At 39.9% G+C, this 16,508-nt stretch overlaps 1 protein-coding gene across 2 annotated transcripts; it reads right to left on the bottom strand.

Annotated features, from left to right (window-relative positions):
- On the bottom strand, positions 1-10,796 carry LOC118744334 (protein deadpan; the record flags this gene model as incomplete). Of its 2 annotated transcripts, XM_036477251.1 has the most annotated exon segments (4): positions 1-1,235; positions 4,189-4,287; positions 6,632-6,727; positions 9,695-10,796. In XM_036477251.1, coding segments are annotated over 4 exon segments (1,571 nt in total), but the record flags the coding sequence as incomplete, so codon positions are not given.
- Positions 10,797-16,508: the final 5,712 nt, after the last annotated feature.

The raw sequence follows: 16,508 nt of genomic DNA, 5'->3' as shown, positions 1-16,508 counted from the left end.
CTGGTCGAAGACACTTGCTGCTGCTGCAGGTGCAATGACAGGCGGGCCGATGAAGCAAGCGTAGACGTTGAGCTGGTGGTGAGCGACGACTCGGCACTGGATGGCGTGGAAAAGACACCGGAGAAGTTGTGCTGCTGCTGGTCAAAGTCGCCGGTGACATCAAGCGGTGGTGTGGCCGGACGTGAACCGGTGAAGTCGGAACTGGTGTGCATCAGCGAATCATCGCCTTGGCTGGAAGGGGAGGCGGACGAGATGGGACTCAGCGGCGGACTATTTGTGGCCGTGGAGCTGTTGTGATGCAGCTGATGGTGAGTAGGCGCAGTACGTGCCGGCAGTTGTTGCTGTTGGCTTTGCGGAGCGGCTGCAGTTACCAACGCGCCGTTGCTACTCGGGTGGCAGTTGCTGCTGTTGGGAGCACCACTATGTACCGGCTGATTCAATGGCAACTGCGCCGGCGCTGTGGGTAGTCGGCCGAAAGCGCTCAATCGCTTGTAGTTGGCGGCGAAGTCATTGATGGGCACAGATGCGGGAGGCAGGCTGAGCACAGGCGCCGTAGCTGTGGTCGCTGTTGCGGTAGCAACGGGCGATATTACTGCAGCCGGATTTCTGCCATGCGGGAAGCTGGGAAATGGTGGGTTGCTGTTGTTGTGGTTACTGGTATTCAGCAAATTTGCATGCGTGCTAGGCATAATTAGCGCGAATTCGCCGGATGGCAAGCGCGACGGTATCAATTGTACGCCGCCCATTTGCACTGGCGGCAAGGGCGCCGCTGCAGCATTGAGACTATTGACAAAGGCGCCACCATTGTTGCTATTGTTGTTCAAATCCTGTGGCAACGGCGGAAAAAGCGCACTGGGTGCAGTGGCGCTGGCCATCGAAAGCGGATTGGCAGGCAACGCAGCGCCGAACAAACCGCCTGGCGCCGACATGCCCATGGCTAACTGGCCGCGGTAGCCATTATTGAAGTTTGTCATAGAACCCAATTGCTCGAGATTGCTGGCGCAACTGTTCAAATGGTTGATGAGTCGCTGTCGCACCACTGCATCAACGCCATCCAGCTGATTGATGTAGCGATTGACCTCCTCGGCGCACTCAATGAAGCCAGTCTTGAACTTGTGAACCACGGTGGGATCTGTTTGGATGGCCATGTTGAGTTGTTGACGCTGCACTGATTGCAAATGCTTGACGGTCATTTCCAGTATGTCGGCCTTCTCCAGTTTGGTATGGCGAGCGGGCTGAAGAGGAAAGAAGAAAATTTCGTTAGTATTCGGTGTGAAGATGCAGGTAAAAGACGATATTAGCGACAAAGTCAAATTGAATAGAGTATTAAGCAAATTGCGCACAATAACCACTGGGCTAAGTACCGTTCAAGGATAGGGCTTAAATGAAAAAAAAAGGACAACCGAGACTATTTTGCTGAAATAAAACAAAGAACGTGCGCGAAGCTGCTAAAAACTAGCCGGCTTAGACTTATAGCGCAACGGAAGTTCAATAAAAACGTACAATCACTTCGTTTAATTCTGAGGAAAGGCTCAGCTATGCCTAAAAATATTTCGCACATTTTCGTGAAATGCAGAAAATGCCTTTGAAGTTGCGCCACTTTCAGGATTTTTAGCTTCCCAGCTTTTTTATTTTTATTTTTGTTGTGTTTGCATCTGCCTTCGTCTTTATCATGCAGCTTCTAATTGATTGCAATTTGTATGAAAAATTCCACCACAAATTTTAAGGTAACAAAAACATTGCAAACCGCAGAGCTAAGTAGAATAAAATAAAACAAAAATAATTACGTGAAAGGGCGGGGAGTCTAAATGAGGAAGCAGTGTAGTGCAACAGGTCCAGCAGCGAGCTTGATATCTCTTACACCAACAGATATTTGGAGGTATTTAGAAGTACAGTAAACGCGCGATATAACGCACACCTACTTTTCAAACATAACGCCGCTGATGTCGACGCCCAGACCAATGCAGATTATGTCTTACGTTGCAAAAAAGACTTTCAAAAGCCTTAACAGCATTCTAGGATTGGTCTTTTTTGATTCATAGGCTCTGTCACCTACAGGGTTCCTATAGATTCTCAAACCTGTCGATTAGCTATGAATTTGTCTCAATCAAAAGCGTGGGAAAGTAGCTTACTAAACTTCTAAGAACGATCGCCGTGTGATGTACGGCAGCTTTTCCTACAAAACCTGAGACTGCTCTGAATGCACTGGTAAACCTATCGTCACTTAATATGCATCTTTATCCGCGAGGAGAGACTTGAGGTCACTTGCGTGTTTAAAATAAATGGGTGCTGATATGATAAAGTGTGGAGTGAAGCGGTAATTGCTAGAGGCAAAGGTCCATACGTTAGTGTCTATTAAATGCTACAGGATAGGGCACCACCAGTGCTTTTGCTGAAGAGGCACTTTATTATTGAGTTCCCTTAGGCTGAGTGCTAGCTTAAGCCGAGTACCAAGCCCGGGCTTTTATATTGTCGAATCTTTACTCATTACTTCAAAACAGACGCCCTCATCAACAACTCGAGTCTGAGTTATATAGCGGTTAATGTGGGTGAGCTTCACTTTTATTTTGGTAGATATGCTTCGAGTTACATAGGGTTATGTATTATATCAAAGTTCATTACATCGAAGTTTTACTGTACAAATTCATATTGTACTGCAATCACAGTCATTTCCAATTGGCGACCACGGCTACTGAGCTTACAGACTCCCTTGTTCTTTTTCTTTGCATTTCACGGCATGAAGAATAGGTGATCGCTGATGATCGGCACACGATCGTGACAGACAGTGTTACATACGCAAAAAAAAAAGAAAAAAGAAAAAAAATTGGCGATCAGCTAAGATGCTGAGAACTTAAGCAAGGTTGGGATAACTACGAACCAAGGCACAGCCAAGTGGAGTGTGAAGCTACTTGTTGTCGGTGGCAGATCAGCTAACACACACATAACATACAAGCATGTTTCACCTATGGTGAGTCTGGTTGCCTTTGCCAGCTCGTTGCAACGGGCGCGAGGCATTCATGCAAAATGCCATAGCTTGGCAAAGTGCAATTCTTCTGTGGTTTGCTGTGGGCTCTTCTCGCTCGCATAGTATGTATATACATATGTGCGCTTCGAGTGATCCACTGGCAAGTAGCATGCTGATCGATATACATGCAAACATGCATTCTATTTTAAATTTCATCAACAACATCGTCCGCCTTTGCGCATCATTGGCAATTTTGTTTAGCTGCTCAGTTTTTTGCAAATTTATTTTTATTTTTATTTTTGCTGATTCACGCTGATTCACAAGTCGCCAGCACCATACTGGCCAAGTTTCCCACGCAACACGTTTACCTTCGGCTTTGTTTAGTTGTTGTTGTTGCTTTTATTATTTGCTTTGGCTACTCCTTTTTTCCTGTGGTCTGGCACAGAGCGCCGCCGTCACCGTCACCGTCACCGCCGCTAGCCTCGATCTTATTCACGATCAAGTGCCTCATAATGATCTCTGCAGACGCAGCAGTCGAATTCAAGTTCGCCCTCAACTAAATTTGCCGAGATTCATAATTATTAACATCATCATTGTGTTTTGTTGTCAGCATTAAGCTCAATGCTTGTGCGTTGCCTTGTTATTGGCGTTTTTTTCTCACACTCAGGCATCTACATACATACGTGCAAAGGTAAGGAGCGCGCAGTAGGATCACTTCATTTTAGTTCTTTTTTTTCGAGTATTTTTATATATTTTTTTTTATTTGCGTCATACAGCATATAGACTTTGTTTGAATTTTTTTGTTGTTCATTTTCGCTTTTGTTTACCATTGCATTGGCCCGAAACAGGTTCCCACTCACTCACTTGTTCCTTGGTCGCCGGCCTCGCAATTTTCTCATATTGCCCTTTAGCCTGTAACAAGTGATTTAATCATTGACGATCGCTTGCTTTTATCAGCGCCGCTACTGCCACTGGCGGCTTGTTTAACACTTTCAAAGGACATGCATTTTTTTGCTGAGCCATTCTTTTTTTCTTGAATTCACTCTTTTTTACTTTACGGTGTATTTAGAGGAATTTTACACTCAATTTAATTGTTTATGAAAAAAAGAAAACAAGGCACTTTTTCTACTTGAATATATTACTTATGTACATAAATACTTAGCTATATGTGTATATGTATGTACGTATGTATGTAGTAAGTACATACATAATTGTTCACTTACGTGGCGCACCACAGGACACTCGAGTGGCAGCGAGTTGTGTTGGCCAGCATTAGTGTGCGAGGCACTTGATCTTGTCATGTTTTTGCTTTGTAATTGATTCTATTGAAATTTGACGCCGCTTAGTAATTGATTTCTGTAGTTTGATACCTTTTTTTGTAGTCATAAATTAAACTAAAACATTGGAATCTAATGGAACACAGGTTCCTGGGAATATCACGAAATGAATGAGCAGAAATAATGCTTTGATTTTGCGGAGCTCGGATGAAACAGCTCCCTCAAATTCTTCTTCTTCTTCTTTTTTGGCGCTGTAACCGCCTAAGCGATTTTGGCCGAGTTCAGCAAAGCACGCCAGTCGTTTCTCCTCTGTGCCAACTGACGCCAATTGGAAACGCCAAGTGAAGCCAAGTCCTTCTCCACCTGATCTTTCCATCGCAGTGGGGGTCTCCCTCTTCCTCTGCTACCACCAGCGGGTTCCGAGTTGAATACTTTCAGAGCTGGAGCGTCGGTGTCCATTCGAACGACATGACCAAGCCAGCGGAGCCGCTGTATTTTAATTCGCTGCACTATGTCCATATCGTTGTAAATCTCATACAGCTCATCGTTCCATCGTCTGCGGTACTCGCCGTCGCCAACTCGTAAAGCACCGTAAATCTTCCGCAAAATCTTTCTCTCAAACACCCCAAGAGCCGCCTCATCGGATGTTGTCATTGTCCATGCTTCTGCGCCATATACCAGCACGGGCATGATGAGTGACTTATAGAGCGTGGTTTTCGTACGTCGAGAGAGGACTTTACTCCTGAATTGCCTACTCAGTCCAAAGTAGCACTTGTTGGCAAGAGTGATTCTACGTTGGATTTCAATGCTGACATTATTATCGGTGTTAATGCTGGTTCCCAAGTAAACGAAATTCTCTACTTTCTCGAAATTGTAACTGTCAACAGTGACGTGGGAGCCAAGGCGCGAATGTGCTGACTGTTTGTTTGATGACAGGAGATACTTCGTCTTGTCCTCGTTTACCACCAGACCCATGCGCTTTGCTTCCCTATCCAACTTGGAAAAGGCAGAACAGACTTCGCGGTTTTTGTTACCGATGATGTCGATATCATCGGCATAAGCCAGCAATTGCACGCTCTTGTAGTAAATTGTTCCTGAGCGGTTCAGTTCTGCAGCTCTTATTATCTTCTCCAACATCAGATTAAAGAAGTCACATGAAAGGGAGTCGCCCTGTCTGAAACCCCGTTTTGTGGCGAACGGCTCGGAGAGGTCTTTTCCAATTCTGACGGAGCTGGTGGTATTGCTCAACGTCATTTTACACAGCCGTATGAGTTTTGAGGGGATGTCAAATTCAGACATAGCGGCGTATAGGCAACTCCTTTTAGTGCTGTCAAAAGCGGCTTTAAAGTCGACAAATAGTTGTGAAATATATAGTGGCATTTAATCGCATTTCGTTTATTTTGAGAATCTATTGAGTAAACAACTTTATTAATTGCTCATCAGTATGATGAGTGGTACGTTTGATTACAAATCTAAGTTACAGTTTTCAGAATGAATCCTTTGTGTATAATAAAGTTTTTTTTTTTCATTGGTGATCTCCATTGATCTTTACGCGTTGGACCGCTGGCTGGCGATCGGCTGACTTTTCAAGGCATAAAAAATTTCGAAATAATCGAATCAACGCTGTTTAATATGTAGTTATTAAAGTACCTAAATCAAAAGATAAGAGTATAGTAAACGATCGATAGTTGACGATCTAAAAGGGGCGTGACTGCGGAAGAAACTGTGTGCTTGATGATGTCGCAAAAATAAAGAAAACTACAGTTTTACGCCAACTTCGGATGGCAAAGCGGTTTTTATGCGAATATTTTTTATGGCCGCCCCTCAGCAGGCAATGGAATGTAAAATACAATATGGACGTAGAACTGTAGGTCTTTCCATTTGTATACATAATAACATCAAGACGCACATTAAAAAAAAAAATAACTCTTTTGACATTGTAGTCCCCGTCGAATTAAAAAATCAAAAGCGATTTCATGTAAGATGATAGGTTCGGAGAGGTTTGCGGTTGCAGGTTGTATATGGCGAAGGCCTACAGAGAAACTGTGTTCGGGGAGAGACAAAGGCAAAAGCAAGGATACATATAGACAACTACATACAAAAATAATAATAACGGCAGAGATATAGACCAAGCCAAAGATAAATATAAAATTACAGACAAAAATTTTGATTGAGAATAAGGAGAAGGTGAAGATGATAAGGATGAAGGTGAAATGAAGATAAAGGTAAAGATATAGATAAAGATAAAGATAAGGACTAAACTGAACATAAAGATAAATAGAAAAAATGCATTAAAAGCAAGATAACAATAAAGATAAAGCTGGAGCTTAAGATTAACTCTGCGTTGGGACTATACGTACAACATTTTTTTGTATCACATTTTACTTACGTCCTTCTTCATTGCTTCCAATATGAGTGATTTGAGCTCGTTGAGGCAGTGATTTATACGCGCACGCCGTCGCTTCTCCATAATTGGTTTATTAGTCTGCAAAAAAATTTTGATTGAAAAGTGAGAAGCATGTCTATTCATTGAGATTAAAGATTGATGTGGTGTAGAGCAATAAATATAATTTCTTCAAAAAACAGTGTAAAAGGTAAAATTTATAAACTATGTAGGCTTGGCAATTCAAAATTATTTATTTCTTTTTTTTTTTATTGAGTTCGATGTTTCCGTTGATTTTTTTAGAGATTATCAAAATCAGTTTTTTTAAGTAAGTGTCTATTTGATTTCCCATCGTACTAATTTCAAACGCAACAAACAAGCTGGCACCTAGTTTGTCTTGAGACAGTCGTTGAAAGCAGACTACCGAAAATGGAAAAAGTTAATTTCGTTTATAATCTCACATCCAAGGTATACTCTCCTGATCTCTATGTCTACTTAGGGCCTTGATGAAACCTAATAATTGGATGCGATCGACCTTCCGTTACTAACATGCTGTCTCACAGACCGAACACATTCTTAAAGCTTTCTGTACAACAGAGTTGAGCTTTTTGAACTTGTTTTCTTTGTATACCTCTCGGTTGATCAGTGATCTTGTTGATGCCAGTGTAGATTGGTCGCTGCTATCTTGAGTTTTATCCCTTTTGTCAGTGATTCGGTCTGTGAGACCGATGTTAGTATATGTTTTGAGTGTGGCAGGTTCCTGTGTTTGGAGCAAAGTTATCTATTTCAAGCCGAGAATGAAACATATCAATACAAAAAATTTAAATTGAAAATTTAATTTATTAAATTATTCAAAAATTAATTACTTTACTATCGAACGTGTTTTTTTTAGAATGTATTGTTTAATGAAATTCTGCTATTTGGTTTTGTTATGTTTATTTTACTACACATATATTTAATGTAAAGAAATTAACATTCTCTGCACTTCGGTCTGAGGGATCGATGCTAGTAACCATGTTATAAAATTCATGTTAGTAACGGAAAGTTAAATAATTGGAAATAACTAGACTAAGGGCCAATTTCACAGTGCGTAGTTAACTCAGAATCGACAGTTAACTAGAGATTTTCAGTACAAAATTCTGTAGTTAACTCCCGATTCTGAGTTAACTGCGCATTGTGAAATTGGCCCTAACAGAGCGATTCTGGCTGAAATAGTTGAAAATGTTTTGTGAGACAATTGAAAGTCAGTAAACAAGATAGTTTGAAAGCCTTTGTTTGTTCTGGCACGAAGTTCTTACAAATAAAAGCTCCATTTCCAATTTTCACGGTGAAAAGCTCTTTGACAAAAAGCGCTTGTGTGCATATCATTTTGCTCGCGTTGCTCCAACAGCCGCAATGACCGAGAGAGCAAACCACTGGAGCGCCACTCGAGAGATTCCTTTTTTAGTTTAATTTACTTTTAAATTTTAGATTTATTATTTCAAAAAGAAAGATTTAAATTTTTTGAAACTTATTTTATTTTATTTAATTTTCTTTAAAATTTTAGATTTGAATATTTCTCTTAATAAATGAAATGAAATAAAAATATTTTGAAAGGAAACATAATTTTTTTAATTTCATTTAATTTTTAGCAAGTTATTTAATTTTTCTTTTTTAATTTATTTTTCCTTTTAATTTAATTTTGTTTTGATATCTAGAGTTTACTGTTTTGAAAGAAAGAAACATAAATTTTGTCTCTATTTAAATAAATTTTTAGATTTTATTGCTTAAAAAAAATAAATATTTTTGTTTCCGTTTTGTTTTTAGAAACTTATATTAAAGAAAAATAGGAAATAAGTTTATAAAACTGAAATAAAACTATAAAATTAAATGTAAAAACTAAAAGAAAATTAAATTATAAAAGAAAAAATATTAATATTCTTCTTTTAGTATTTTTTTCTTTTTTAAGAACCCTCTTTTAAAATATTTTTTTTCGTTTAATTTAAATTTTAGGAACCCACTTTTCTCTTTTTTTATATTAAATTTGTTTAACTAAATTTTCTTAAACTGTTCTTTTTTGTTGTTTTAAAAGGAAAATCATATATTTTTTAGTTCATTTACGTTTTAGAAAACTAATTTCTAAGAGACGAACAGAAAAACTCTAAGTTCTCTTCTCGTTAGCAGATCTTTCAATTAGTAGAAAAGAGCTTTCCAGATAGTTGCCAGAATGGATAATTGCCTTACTGAAAGACTATGGTGAAATACAGTTGCCCTGTAAATTTATCGAGCTAAGAGCAGACCATATACATATGCATGTTAAAAAGTGTACACTTTTTAGAAAAAAATGTGTCAAACTGCCCTCGTAATTATTCCAACTGACTTTCGAAAATGGGAAATATGTTTAGAAAAAAATTCGAAATAGTTTTAGTTTCTAATTATTTCTTACTGAGTTTTTATAAATTTTAAATATTTTTTAAACGAATTTAAATTTGTTCAACTCAGTTTGAATGAAATATGTATTCAATATTTTTAGATAATTTCTTAAACTCGAAAAGCTGGAAAATTCGAGACTGACGGATTTTTTTGCAGAAATGTTGACAGTTAAGTAAATATTTTTTAAATTTTTGAGCATTCTCTACAAGAGCTTTTCAATTTTATAGAACACAAAATTAATTCCCGATGGTGTCGGTAATTTCGGCTTAACTCTTTTGAAAGCAGATTTTTCAAGATTTTTTTTTTTATAAAAAAACGAGTTTTTTTATATCGCAGCTGGTTGAGAAACTTAAAACCTACCCTAAATAACTATGTATTAGCTTTAACCTTATGTTAAATTATTCAGTGTTTGAAATTCTGTCAAGAAAAAAATGCATGGACATTTCACAAGAAAAAATAAGCAAAAAAGGAGAGCTACACTTGTTTCGAAAAAAGTCTCAAACAAGTTTGTAACCACTTTTAGTACTTGTACTAATGTTTTTCATCGCAAAGAAACATAATCATTTATAAAACAATTCTATTTTACTAATTATACGGTTAAATTTTTCAATGAATTTCGAAAAAAACGTTTTTTAAACTTCCAAAAACCTTACAAACCTTTCTCAGTTCGGCCTTCGAGAGGCCATGCGAATTTGACATTTGTGCCTGTCCGCTGCCATTTGTACCGTTATAGCAGTCGTTATAGCCGTTGGAACAATCGAAATCATCATCCGAGTGAAAATCGTTTTTGTAATCCATTATTGAAGCATCAATATTACAAGTTTCAAGTTAATTTAACGGTTTCGTTGTCCAAATACGTTTCAGCAGCAATAAATTTTTTTTTTTAATAGAACCTCTTAGCACATTCACTCATACACATACACGGCGTGTGGAAAACAATAACAATATTTTTTTCAAACACAACACTTAAATTAGAAACTTTGGTCTTCCGTCTACACAAGCGACTTAAGCGCCGCGCTATTTGTTTCAGTTTTTTATTGCACAAAATTTGCATTGCCTTGCATTTTTCAATCAGTTGTGCATCCACATACTAATGCAACACCTCTTCACGAACAGTGTACTAAATAATTTGGTAATTTTATGCTATATTTCATTTCGAAGTAATCATAACTTGCATGCTTTAGCAGTTTTTTTTTTTATGCGGCGCGCACAACACACGACCACGCGCGTTCAACTACAACAGGATACTGATCGTCAGGACAGCGCGCACTCAGCATGATCCTTGCGCTCGTTGGCGGACGAGCAGTACGGTGCTTACGAATATGCTGCCAACACACGAGGATGGCTACGAAGACGACGACTTTCTTGGCGCACGAAGTCAGCAAGCCAGACAGCGACGTGCACACACGACTCGCACACGAACCGCCAAGCCAGCTCCTTTACGTTTTTTCTCACGCTCACCAAAAAACCGGCTGCGCTTGCTTATTTATTACCTGAGTTTGAGCTCCTCTGCTCTGCGGCAGTACAAGCGCTACACGTAGACGGTGGTTGTTGTGGTGGTGGTGGCTCTGGTGTGAACCGTGAGACACTAGGTCCGACAGACGGCCGCTTTGTCAGCCAACAAGACAGATAGTCAAAGTGCGCACAGGTAAGTTCTTGGTTTTGGAGACGCTCGCAGACATACATACATACGTACATATCTGTAGACGAGTATGTGCGCCAGTTAGTGTTGGCGCTGTGGTAGCCACATCTGCGGAACCGCGTTGACTGCCACTGTGGCTGTGACTAAAGTCGAGTGTGTGAACTATGTGGTGAAATGTATCGAAGCTGCGACGTCGGTGGCGGCGGCGGTCACGTCATTACCCCGCTTGCTGTGTAAAGGGGGCGAAATTCCTGGGTATTGCCACTTTCCGGTAATCGAGTGGATGTGGGTGTACGTGTGCGTGTTCGCGTTCGTGCTCGTGTGAACGCTTGCATTAAATATTACCCTCATTGTCATAATTTTTATCACCATATCAGCGGGTTGACATACACACAAGCATACATACATACTTACATCCATAGCCATTTGCTTTCCATTTAAATGACGGATATGAGTCCATAAATTGATACAGAGCAACGAAAGCGAAATCACTCAACTCAACTCGACCAGAGTGATTTAAATATGTATTCTTTTTTTGGTTTTTCATTTATATACAAACATACATACGTACATACATACACATGTTTTAAGTAGACTCCTCCGCTTAAATAATAAAGTGATTTATTTTGTTGGAAAAACGTCATAGCTAATATACAAACTATTTAGCGGTTAGCAATATACATAAACAAATTTACATACTAATGTGTGCGTATGTGCATTAGGATGCCCAATAACATAACATAACAAAATGGACTGGCTTCCATTGGTAATTAAGGTTCTTGCCTACTTTATTTCTGCCACCTGTGATTCATATGATCTTCCTTGGTTTTGCCAATACACCACAGGATCGAGTCCGGTTACGAGTACAGAGTTTTTTCGTTCTTTTTTTTGTTACCGTTTCTGAGGTTTCCTCCACTGGTCGATTAAGTGATGAAATCTAGAACTGACTTCGCCGGAGAATATCGCCTTGAACCTCACAAAGTCCTCCTAACTCTCTCCTTGGTGACCGGTATATCGGTGTTAGTGGCTGGCTTTAATGGAGCATGCTCTAGCTGGCGCTGTGGTTTCCGAAGCACTCCACTCGCGACTGGACTTTATGAAGGGCCCTAAACTGGCCAATTCTCGGTACGGATCTTATGAGAACTTGATCCAGTCCCGAAAAATAGGGAAGAGCTAGTTCATGCATATCGAATTTAAAAAAAAGAAAGATGGTACACCCTAATGTGCATGCGCGCGTATTTAGCATCGCGTAAATGGGATATGCCACCGCGTTTAAGAAGAAATGCTGAATATTGAGTTCTTGGGAAACATTTTTACTTTGGAATACTATAAATAACGGTAACTCTGCAACTATTTTAAAAACTTAAGAGATTCGTAAAACTTTTTTTTAAGCCTGAGGTCTTAAGGTTATCAAGTAAATAACTGCATAATTAATATAAAGGGTCTACAATTTTTATTTTTACACAGTTGTTTGGAATTATCCGTTTCATAGCTGCAGAAACTATGCGACACTCACACACTAGAAGTTTGTTTTTTTTTATTGGGGTATCGGGTAGGTAAGAAAACTTTCTTTTGCTCACAAAACTTAGCAGAAGTATATACGTATGTATATATGTATATGCATAAGATGTGTTTGAATATCGACAGCTGCACCTTAAGACTTCCATATCGCAACTCGGCATCGGCACAGCATCGTCAACCAAAGGAGGAGGGTCGGCTGACTGGTTGATCACCCAGACGATCGGTCGATTGCTCGGTTGGTTGGTTGCTTGGCGGCTACATGAAAATGGGGGTTGTGTTTTGAAGCAAGGCGCATTCAAGCCTAAGATTTCGACATATTCATAAATGAAAACAAAAGAAGCATCGCAAAAGGTAAAGTCATCACCGAGGATGGGACGTAGCCAAGGAGGCTAGCAGGGTTGACGACAGTGGGTTGCAGACGAGGAACAGCTGTCGCAGTAATAATTAAAATTAGGCGTGGGAAAGTGTGAAATGCATGAGGCGGCTGCAAGGCAGAGGCGCATAGGTAGGGAATGCTTGCTGACAAGTATTTTGGAATCCTGAAATTTTTGCACGAGTCAAACGCCGGTAAATGCAGAATATCAGCAATTACTTTGTTTCGCCTGAAGAGGAAATTCGGAAGCAATCGAGTTCAGCTATCAATTTAAGTAGTATTGTTTATGTATTTATGTATGAGTATAGATTTAGGATCTGCAGCGTGCCAAATGTTGGCTTAATATTTTTTTTAATAGGAAGTACAGTTGAACTAGACAAGGAATAGATGAATTCATATGAGTGTGACTGAAGTTATATTTTTTTTTAAACTATGGAATATAAAAATTTTCCGAAAATGTTTGTCAACAAATATTTTCGCTATATATCCGGCCGTGCGCGGCGCAAACAAAAAATGTGGAGGGGCAGTACACTTTTCGTGGCCTCTCCCTACCACTGCTCGGACAGTGCTGTTACTTCCTTTCCACAAATCTACGACACTCCGAGGTAGATGGATTTATGACCAAGCTGCCTGGCCGCTGGTATGCGAGCTCCGCTCTGTTTGGTTGACCTTCAGTATCAATTTTATATACTGTGGGCTCATGATAACGGCGGTAGACTTTTATCTTTTCCCGTTTACCTGTGAGAATAACGTTAGTTCTATTTTTCTCCAGGAAACATTTGAATCTGGCCCGCCGCATATGGAGTCGGCGAAAGCCGCACACAACTACCACCAACCGGATGGTAAGTAGCATAGGATTAGGTTTCTATTCCAGTTGATCCTAGTTTTAAAAATTCTTGGATCTGCATTGAACTGGAGTCCAAAGGATGCGTTTCTCGAGTTAGATGGCTTTTTGACCTCTGCGCATATTTTGAGACAACGACGCGTCTATAGATGAATTTCCAAAGCAATAAGACCAAGTGTGGTCTGAACTAGAGATGGGCGCGGGATACCGAGACCCGCTGAACCCGCGTTACTGATTTCAAAATTGCCGGTATGGTTGGTATCGGAAAGGTCTTTACAAATCTCGTGGCGGGACGAGACCAATCCATTCCCGACACTCCCGATAAAAGCCGAAACCTCCGCAAATTCATAAATAAGCCCCTTTTTATGATTTATTGAGACGAAAACGAACAGCGAAAAAGCTCAGCAACGAGGAAATTCTGGATAAAATTATAGACCGGAATCCGATCTCAACCACTAGCTGGTACGTTTCACACAGTCTGGTAAGTGGCTAAACTGGTTGCGGTGTACATATGTCAGAATTGCTTACACTTTCAGCCATCCTAAGGCAAAGGAGGTACAAAAAGTAGCGCCAGACTCGGTGGTTGAAGATGTTTAGGTAGTTGGTAAAATGCATAAATATGGGTCGCGTCTTAAAGTATTTACTGGACATTCATGGCTTCTCGATGTCAAGGTTTCGTTGACAGCCTTCACGAAGCTTTGCTTTAATCAATAACTAATAAAAAATAAACATTTCTAGCCTGCATCATTTAAGAGAGAAAATCGTGGTTTTTTGAACGCCATGCCTGGCGGGGGGTACTGTGTTATATCCTAGCTTTCCAGCTGGGAATCTAGTATAAACGATAAATTTTCAAGCTTTCGAGCTGTATGCCCACAGGTGGCGTTGATATTCATATTCATCCACTGCCGTATCCTACAATTATTGGAACATAATATTTCGTTTCTCATTTGCAAACATTCAACGCACGATTTACACATTAAAATACGCGAAGGATTCAAAGGCATGCATAAAATTCATCACGCATAATGCCACTCATAAGCACGCACACACACAAACACAAACGCTGGCACAGCCTCGAAGATCTCATTAAACAGTTGCCCTTTTTTCGTTCTATTTCTTTCATAGTGCACTCCCCTTACAAAAAGTGTGAGAAGGCAGCAGCAAATGTGCGATGCGAAAGAAATCAATAAGACGCTGCAGCGCAAAGCCGCTTTTTTATTGCACTTATTTTTATTTTTACTTCTTCTGATCGGCAACCTTAACCTCAAAACGCAGACGCAGACGCAGCCAGACGACCGACCAGCCGGCCTGTTGGCCTACCGGTAGCAGACCAAGCACAAATTGTGGGCCATGTGAAACTTGGCGTGCACGTTTCGTACGTGAATATTTTGGCTACCTTTGTCTTTTCGGCTGCCGCCTGGCATACGCGTCCATGCGTCGCCGCCGTCGAGCGCATTCACCACTTCTCCAATCATATGTATGGAAATATGTATACTTATATGTATGTACATGGGTACATGTGTAAACATATAAATGTGGCAGCTAGTTAATCTTTGCATTGAGTTGTGGATTTCGTTGTTGTTGCTGTTGCTGTTGCGGTTTTATTTTTAGCTGCCGTTTGATTGAATGAAAAATATGTACATACAGTTCAGAAATAAGGCAAGCGGACGCAAAATTTGCTGCCTATGGGAACTTTTATTGTGGGCTTTGTTGGGAAAGAATGCATTTATGGGAAACTGAACTCCCAATTAGAAGCTGGCTTTTTTGGGGGCGTTGAATATGCTACTCAAATGAGCGTGTTACAAATGTTTTGCTTTTGAGTTTAATTTGAAAGGTTTTACGCTTTATTGAAATTCGCTGATGGCTCTGAGGATCTTTGGAAATAGCGTTGAGCTTAGGTGAAAATTGGATTAAACACCTCGACTTCAGCTCCAAATACAACGAATATTCTGTCCAAATTTGGATGAAATCCATTAATTAGTTTTTGAGCCAAGTGCTAACAAATAAAACGGCTATTTTTTTTTTGTAATATATATATATATATGTATGTGTAGATATAGATTATGCCCAATATTTCAATATAAAATATCTCTTTCCAATTTTGCCATTATCAATTTTTGCAAATTTTACTGTTACAGCATTTTTTTTTACTCATTCTTTATCGACTTCTCAAACGAAAACATAAAATTTTGATCATTTTCCCACTTCATTACTCAAACGAAAATCGTGAGAAAATTCTAACATCTGTTACAGTTCAATCATAAATAGGATCAACTAAAAGCCAAAGCTAAAATAAAACGCAATTATAACTTCTGTTTAACATTTGCGCCCTCAATTAATTGCCAACAACAACTGACTAACCTTATTAATAATGATATTTAAAAGAAAATTATACATGTAGGACCCTCCCACACAGCTTAGTTTCCCTTACCTTTCTGCACTGAAAGCATTCTCACCTCAGCTTCGTCAATAAATTCCCATGCACGCTATGCAAGTCGCATTGCCACCCCTCACGCTCACACATACATATGTATCTATGCACATGCACACACACACAGCCTTGCTCACGAAAACTCCCCTACTTTCCCGAGGGTTGTGCGCTCGTCTCGCTGCTTTTGTGTTGTCTGTCTAATTTCAATATTTTAATTTTTGAAGTAACAAAAACCAGCAAACACCACTTGTCCATGCATAACGCGATCGGGTCCTCCATTCACTCTTAGTTGTTGTGGTTGTTCCGTTCGTTGTTGCTGCATGCCGATGCAACCGCACACCCTTGCTGTAATTCCTTCACTGCCCGGCTATGTAGTCACTCGCTTCCTCACTTCCTTACACGTTTCCGTTGCTTCCTGTGACTTGCTTTATTTTATTTTAAAATACACAATATTTTTGTATTTGTACGCATTGCCGCTGCTTTCGTGGTGCGGCGACGACGACGACGACGACGACGAGGACTTCCCCCTTTTGCACGTGGATTTCGCTGTAAGCCCTGGCATGGAAGTTTACAAGGCACATCTGTGCGCCTTGCTTGTCATCTACTTATACATAGTTATGCGCCGCGCTGGCTGAGTTTTTTCAACGGAGCTAGTGAACT

The sequence above is a fragment of the Rhagoletis pomonella genome, unplaced genomic scaffold (genome assembly GCF_013731165.1).
Source record: "Rhagoletis pomonella isolate Grant_MI unplaced genomic scaffold, Rhpom_1.0 Rhpom_scaffold_00008, whole genome shotgun sequence".
NCBI lineage: Eukaryota > Metazoa > Arthropoda > Insecta > Diptera > Tephritidae > Rhagoletis > Rhagoletis pomonella.
The sequence above is the reverse complement of the archived record's forward strand: the minus strand, read 5'-3'. Positions and strand labels throughout refer to the sequence as shown.